This window comes from Microtus ochrogaster, unplaced genomic scaffold (assembly GCF_000317375.1).
Source record: "Microtus ochrogaster isolate Prairie Vole_2 unplaced genomic scaffold, MicOch1.0 UNK25, whole genome shotgun sequence".
Taxonomy (NCBI): domain Eukaryota; kingdom Metazoa; phylum Chordata; class Mammalia; order Rodentia; family Cricetidae; genus Microtus; species Microtus ochrogaster.
In genome coordinates this window covers 1,451,586-1,459,719 of record NW_004949123.1, presented here as the reverse complement: position 1 = coordinate 1,459,719, position 8,134 = coordinate 1,451,586, and the positions used below count along the sequence as shown (strand labels likewise).

Below are 8,134 nucleotides of genomic sequence, written 5' to 3'. Positions count from 1 at the left end.
ACTAAAATGGATTTACAGTGGTATTAACACCTACTAACCTCTAGGAGGTGCTGGACTAGTCTGAATTCATCTCTAGCACCAAAGGCAAGAGCTGAGTGTTGCAAAGAACCACTACAATAATTTTAGAACAGACATGCTCACAGAATAGGGGTATTAATCACTATCCTTTTTGCCTACCAACATAAGCATTTAAAATTATAACAGCACAGACGATGAACAAATATTTTAAAATTCTTTTATTTCAGAATTGCTGTAATGTACAGACATCATAAAAAAACACACATATACTGGATATTTTCCATGACATAAAAGCTGGAAATAAAGTTTAAGGGCAATTAGGAGAACTGAAATTGTCCCACAGATGTCTGAGGCTAGCTCCTCCTTAAATGTCCTTGATCACCTCCTCCAGTTCTTCCTTTGTGAACATGTGGAAATTTTGACCAGGCTGCACCGTGGCTAGCTGCAGAGAAATAGAAAGGGGTTAGTCAGTGAGCTGAGTCGGGCTTCTTGCTGATGGCCCTAGCTTGGTCAGAAGTGTTGGTGAGGCAAGCTCTTTATTAGGAACTAAGGGATCTGCTGTCCTGGGGTATTCTTTACAGGCAGCAGGTCCCTAAAATAACTCTGACTCCCAAATAAAAATTCTCATTGACCAATTTTTCTATTTTGAGGTTAATCCACCACATAACAGTTATGCAAACTGACATTACTGTTACCTCTTAAAGTTACTTCAGTAAGCATTACAAAAGCAAAAACAGCATAGTACACAGAGCCGGGCCCTGCAGTGGTGGCGCACACCTTTAATCCCAGCACTCAGGAGGCACAGGCAGGCAGATCTCTGAGTTTGAGGCCAGCCTGGCTTACAGAGTGAGTTCCAAGACAGCCAGGGCTACATAGGGAAACCCTGTTTCAAAGCACACTTCCCCCCCTCAAAAAAAAAAAAAAAAAAAAAAAAGGCAAACGAAAAACAAAACACAGAGCTAGTACATTTGCTTTCAGCTAGATTCCTTTAGGGATAAATAACATTTGTGTGTATGTGTGTGTGTTTGTGTGTGTGTATGTATGTATATATAGTGGGTATTTTTCATTATATATGAATATATAATTATGTTTTTAAAAAAGATTTCCTTAATGTATTTTATGCGCATGAGTGCTCTGTCTGCAGGCATGACTACAAGCCGGAAGAGGACATCGGATCCCATTATAGATGAATGTGAGCTGGAAATTTAACTCAGGACCTTTGGAGGAGGAGCCAGTGCTCTTAACTGCTGAGTCATCTCTCTAGCCCCTAGGAATGTCTTTAAAGTCCGGCTCAGCCCACAAAGATAGCTCAGGAAGTGAAGACACCTGTCACCCAAGTCTGACTGCCTGAGTCTGATCCTCAGATCCCGCTGTGGAAGGACAGACTGACTCTTTAAAAATTTTTCTCTAAGCTCATACAAATACCATAGTATGTATGTATGCCTGCCCTTACACACACTATACAGAAAATAAAGTACAAGTACTCATGCATGCGTGCGCGTGCACGTGTGCACAAACACACACTTGAATGTAAAAATCAAATTTAGGGTCCAGCATGCCCTAGGCAAGCGTCCTAACACTGGGCTATATTCCCAGCCCCAAAGAAATATATTTAAGGCACATCTGTAAACTTCCAAAATGAACTTGTGTGATATTGGACTACTTGTCCAGCCTGTGTCTTCTCTATTTCCTCACCTGTAAAATGGAAACATTAATATCCAAAGAGTAGCAGTGAAGATTAAATGTTAATCCATGCAAAGTATTTAGGATGTTAAAAAGGACCAAACAATTGTTAGCAATGATTCTTTGTTAGGATATTTTCTCTACAGCTGTCTCTGTGGCAAAGGTGGTTTTGTTTCAGGGGAGAATGAAGATCCAGCAGCACTGCAAGAGGAAATCATTTTGGGTACCAGTAAACCCGCAACTGGCAGTGCAGACCAACACCTCCAACCAAAAGAAACACTACATTAAAGATTTAAGAGACAGCACAGAACCCCACGATGGGGGGCAACCCTGACAAACAGGTGTTTGCTCACATCGGTCTCAGATGGCTAAAGATTTATTTGGTTTTTCAAGTTTACGCTAATGTGTGTGGGCCTGCATGATTTCATGGGCACGTGTGGAAGCCAGAGCAGGTGTCAGGTCACCTGAAGCTGGTGTTACAGGCAGCTGTGTGCCATCACATGGGTTCTGGGAAACTAAGTGCTCTTAACTGCCTGCCATCTTCCTGGGCCCCTGTGCTTGTTTTAAATGTCATCTTTTCCATACGTATAGATATGAATAATTTGTATTAGTATAGATTTTGCTTTATTGATAGAGATTTAAGGTCAATTTTGTTATATGAATATGCATATTTCTGCTATTGATTAAGATATTGTGATTGTGTAGTTCATTAAAAATGTAATGTATAATTAAGAAATATAGGTTAATGGATAATCATCAGTAATAGTCAAGCTTGTAGTCATGTTAGTTAGATTTTCTAGATATATAGAGATACATTTCAGTTAGATAGACATTCTTCATATCTTTCAAAGACTGCAGAATATGGCATTTAATGTTTTAATAACTTAGAACTTTTCATGACAATGAGACACTCTGCTCCTGGCAGCACCAATTTACTTTAAGAAGAAGATGGGCAGGGGCTGGAGAGATGGCTCAGCAGTTAAGAGCACTGCCTGCTCTTCCAGAGGTCCTGAGTTCAATTCCCAGCAACCACATGGTGGCTCACAGCCATCTGTAATGAGATATGGTGCCCTCTTCTGGCATGCAGGGGTACATGCAGACAGAATACTGACAATACTATATACATAATAAATAAATAAATCTTTAAAAAAAAAAAAAAGAAGAAGAAGATGGGCATCGAAGAGGATCCTTATGGAGTTTGATAGTCATTTGGGCAAGAAACTGCTCTTGGCTGGACTATTGCATAAACTGGAAATAGAGAACCCACAGAGAGAGGACTACTGAACTTGCCTAAAGGTGAGATGATCTTTTGGGGTTCCTGATACATGAAGGAGTCTGCAAGACATTCTGCAGGACATAACAGATAGTGACTGAACTGACTGAATTTTCCTGCTTCATGGAAATGTCTGCTGGATACTATGGACCTGAAGGCTGAAGATTGATGCCCCAACGGTACAGAGGAACTTTGGGTGACTGGCCAGGCAGCGAGATGTCTCTGTGATTTCTAGAGTTTTGTAAGTTGCTTACTTCTCATTTACTTAGGTCTTTGATGGAATTGAAAAATAGATAGTTATAGTTTTCCATTGTTATAATAAAAGATAAGCTAGATATAAATATTGTAACTGTAATTCTTGCTTAATAACTGTTTTGTTATATGTAATTTTGCTATGTTAAAGTTAAAGCCTTTCCTTTTTGTTTAAACAAAAAAAGGGGAAATGATGGAGGAAGGTCATTGGTTAAAAAAAATAAAGAAACTGCTTGGCTGGCCCTCATAGGTTAAAACATAGGTGGGAGGAGTAAACAGAACAGAATGATGGGAGGAAAAGGAAGTGAGCTCAGACTCGACAGCTCTGCGCTCTGGAGAGAGACACCATGCTCCCAGCTCCTGGGTGGACGTGGGGATAGCTCTGCTCTCTGAGGCACACGCGATGAAGCTCTGACCCAGGATGGACGTAGGCTAGAATCTCCCTGGTAAGCCACCTCGTGGGCTACACTAGAAATGGGCTAGTCCAGGTGCAAGAGTTAGCCTAGAAGAGGCTAGATAGAAATGGGCCAAGCAGTGTTTAAAAGAATACAGTGTCCATGTAAGTATTTCGGGGCATAAGCTAGAGCTAGCCATGTGGGCGGCCGGGTGCCGGGAACATAGCCTGCCGCTCCTATTACTACACATACTGTCTTTTTACATTTTAAAACTGTACACAGTGTATGTTGTATGTGTGAACATGTGTGTTCACATGCTGGTACAAGTGTACATGGAGACCAGAGGACAAAGTTGGCTGTTGTTCCTTGGGTGCTGTCTACCTTGTTTTTGTTCAGATCTGAACTCTACTTGCCTGGGAATTCACCAAGTAAGCTGGCTGGCTGATGAGCCCCAGGGAGTCACCTATCTTTGCCTCCTAAACATTGAGATTACAAGCACATACCATCATGCCTGGCATTTTTACATGGATTCTGAAGATCAAACTCAGATCTCTGTAAGCATTGTACTGACTAAACTATCTCCCAACCCCAGTCTACAGCATTTAGAAATAGGATTAATTAAAAGTTAGCAGATAAAACTAGCACAGTCTAGTTCTATCGTTATTACTCTTTTTAAATAAGTAAAATTCGGAAGGGGGGGAAGACATCTAACAATCTGATCTGGGAAAAGATGAAAATAAATGCCTTCATCACAAAGCCTGTCTAGTAGATTCTTCCAAAAGATATATCCAATTACAGAAATGTCTGAAGAATTATATTTTACTAATACATATTAAGCAATGTATTCTAGCCCAGACAGCCTATAAATGAGTTCTATTATTGAGGTACTATAACTATAACTAGAATTCCCACTTCTCTTAAGGTATCTTTACTTTGCAATATTGAGAACAGAGATGAAGTATCAGTAAAAGGAATCAAGACTACAAGGGTAGTTCTGTGAGGTCACTCATGTCCCAGGGGTAACCCTCCCAAAAGCTTACAGGAGCTAAAAACAGAAACTTGGCAAATTCTGAATACAAAGATCCTATAGAACCAGGAGGGAAATGAAAACTAACAGGTTTTGAACCCTGCACTGCCTTCAGGAAGTTACTCATCACTAGGCAAGTAAAAATAACCCGTATAATTCACATAATGATATGCATTTACATAATGAATAAGACGTTTTATTATTTCACTCTACTCTTATAAAACCTCCATGAGGAAGGTGCACAGATGTCTTCTCTCTTTATCAATAATCCATGTATATACTAGAGGTGCTAGCAAACAGGACTTGAGCTAAAAGTCCTGCTCCTCACTTCCTAAGGACACCAGACACTCTCAATGTCACCCGACATTAGGACAGTGCTGAGTGTTTGGAAAGGAAGGCCCAGAGGTTCAGGGAGGAGTCAAGGAAGAGGACACTTTTGAGTTGTGTGTTAACTGGACAATGAAGGAGAGGAAGTACAGGCTGGATGTGCAAATGCATACAAACATGAATACAATATTTGCAAAACGAGGTAATTCTGTAAGGACGGGTGGAATGGAGGATGAGATGAAGAGGATACTGGCTCACATCTCATGCAGAGTTATAGTACAGCAGTTTAAAAATCTAGAACCTTAGCTGTGGTGGAACGCACCTATATAAACTCAGCACTAGGTTGAGTCAGGTGACTCAGTGGCTGAGTATAGCCTGAACTATACAGAGAATTCCAGGACAGCCTGACCCACCTAGTAAGACCCTATTAAAAACAAACAAAAAATTTAGAACGAAGCCGGGCGGTGGTGGCGCACGCCTTTAATCCCAGCACTCGGGAGGCAGAGGCAGGCAGATCTCTGTGAGTTCGAGACCAGCCTGGTCTACAGAGCTAGTTCCAGGACAGGCTCCAAAGCCTGTCTCGAAAAACCAAAAAAGAAAAAAAAAATAGAACGTAAAAAAGACCTGGGTACAAATCTCAACATAATCATTACAGCAGTCATTAAGTAGGCAAAGCTCCAGACTCTGGGAGGGTCTAGAGTGCCTCACTATAAGGCATTAGAGACTAGGAGAGGAGGTCAAAGTCTTCTAGGCTTCTGCTGTGAATGACAAGTATACTGGCTGTTCTTATCAACCAGGATGAGAAATATTGGAAGGGGAAGCAGTTTTTCTGGAAAGATAATGTTTAATTTAGGACTGTTGAGCAGGGTGACAGCATTAGATGGTCAGCTGAGAGTTCTAGAGCTGTCAGGAAATACTGACAAGTAGGAGTTACCACAGCAAGGGGCAGTCTTGAGAACTAAAGCGGAAATAAATGGTAATGACTAAGGAATGGGTAAGGAGACATAAGATATTGAATATAGCTTCTGTTTGGAAAAATAGACTTAGCAATACAGTTATAAAACAGGCTCAAGGAATATCCCACAGCAGTAAAATCTAAGTCAACTGACAAGCCAGGTGCATATCAACAAGCTGAGTCAAAGTACCCACTTGTATGAAATTCTATAATGCAATACAAACCTACAGTTCTAAGAGACTACAATGGGGCTAGAGGGAACTTGGAAGAGGAGGATAAAAATGTTTGTATTGACCATGGTGGCAGATACTGAGTTATAGTTAGTTGTCAAAGGTCAATGAATTCCATACCTAAATGGGTTGATGTTACTGTGTATAACTTATATAGAAAAGTTGATTTCTTTAAAAGACAGGACACACATTAAGTGGAAGATGTTTTTGTTGTTTTTAGAGACAGGGTCTCACTATTGTTCTGTCCTACACAGACTGGACTGGTCTGGACTCCTGCATCATTCCTGTTTCTGCCCCAAGTACTGGGATTACAGGTATATACCACCATGCCCCACTTGTCTATTTTGCTGAGATAGTCTTGCTGTGTGGCCCAGGTTAGCTGGGAACTCAAGCATTGTCTACAAAGGCTGAAGTTACAGGTGCGTGCTACCACCTTTTTCTTTAAATTTGTCTTTTCTCAGAAGGAGCATCTTGTAGAAGGGATGGATACAAGTGCCAACTAAAAACCTGACCAAGAGGGAAGAAAGGCTTGAGAGCTGTACCTCTCACATGGCTGGGGTTTCTTCAGCCATCAGAATGGGAGGATCATTTGAAGCTCTAAGTCTTGGGCCTCTTTTCCAAAGACTCTCAGGCTGAGAGCTGCAGTAAGAGCCCCGCTGCAGCGGAAGAGCAAGGAGACTGAGAGTTGGAGGTCACTGTGCTCACTGAGCCCAGACACCATACTGAAGGAACTAGGAGTATCTCTGTAGTGAAACTTGAACCAATCAAGTCCGAGAGCCTTGACTGAAACCAAGACTACATATGAATTTGCTGAGGTGCCGAGACTCACTCCTCCAGGACCAGAGACTATCAGAAAGGGCTGACATCTCCCCAAAGGGTCAACATCATCAGTAGTTATTGTGCCACACATCTCTGAGACTGCCGAGAGGAATAATTTTAAAATGTCTGTTAAGGAAAAAGGTGGGGTTGGAGAGACTAAGAGCACTGACTGTTCTTCCAGAAGATCCGGGTTTAATGCCCAGCACCCACATAGCAGCTCATAACTGTCTGCAACTCCAGTTCCAGGAGATCTGATACCTTCACAACAATGCACACAAAATAAATCAGTGAAAATAATTTTTTTAAAAAAAGTGAAAGTCGCCAAGGAACCCTACAGCAGTAAAGAGACTACTGACACCTCCAGGCGAACTTCAGAACCAGTGCTGAATCTATGAAGGCACAAAGCAGCACATGTTATACAACTCTACTTACATGGGATTCTAGGGTGTAACTTCAGGGCATTTCCCACTGGAAACACAATAAAGCTCCTTTCTACTTCTGCTAAAGATAAGCCAGGTCCCTACAATTCCTTGGGACTCTGCTTTCTAGTACCCATCTTTGCCCCTTTTGTGGCAGCCTCTGAAACCAACAAGATGCCAGGACTCTCCATGCTTGCCTTTAGCTAACCAGTCTTCCACCAGGGATTAACCCCATCACTCCACCCAGACACCCTGGTTGGTGCTGGTTTGATTTAATACTGACCTGTGATTTATAGCATCAGATAGAATAGTGCTTTTCAAACTTCTTTAAAAACAGAAATAGCCCCATATTATATGTTCTGTATCTCAGGATAACCTCTCCTCTATCCTAAGCCAGTACTTAAGTGTAGTCCAGCATTTCCCCCATCCTTCCTATCTGTAATGTCTTATTCTTCAATAGCCCCTATTCTCCTTCATCTCAGCTGCGTTCACCCACTCGGCAAACGACCTAACAATTCCTAGGCAAATACAGGACGTCTCTCCCTGTTTACTTCCAAGCTGACATGTGCACTCATCATGACCTCTTCTCCTGTCTACTGTGAACGTCCTAAGTAAGAACATACAGAACTTGACCTGTGGTCCCCAGTCTTCATTATTTGCCACCCCTCTATTCCACAACCCAACAAAAGGAAAAAAGAAAAAAAGAATTCCTGCTTGAGTTTTACTTTTTTTTTTT

At 41.5% G+C, this 8,134-nt stretch overlaps 1 protein-coding gene across 2 annotated transcripts in view; it reads right to left on the bottom strand.

The window, feature by feature from the left end:
- Window positions 1-218: 218 nt before the first annotated feature.
- Psma5 (proteasome subunit alpha 5) overlaps window positions 219-8,134 on the bottom strand; it is a 31,718-nt gene continuing 23,802 nt past the window's right edge. For both annotated transcript variants that reach the window (XM_005367887.3, XM_026789650.1), the window contains exon 9: window positions 219-460. In XM_005367887.3, the coding sequence (XP_005367944.1) occupies window positions 383-460 (78 nt within the window). In that variant the 3' untranslated portion in view covers window positions 219-382. The remainder of the gene's footprint in view (window positions 461-8,134) is intronic.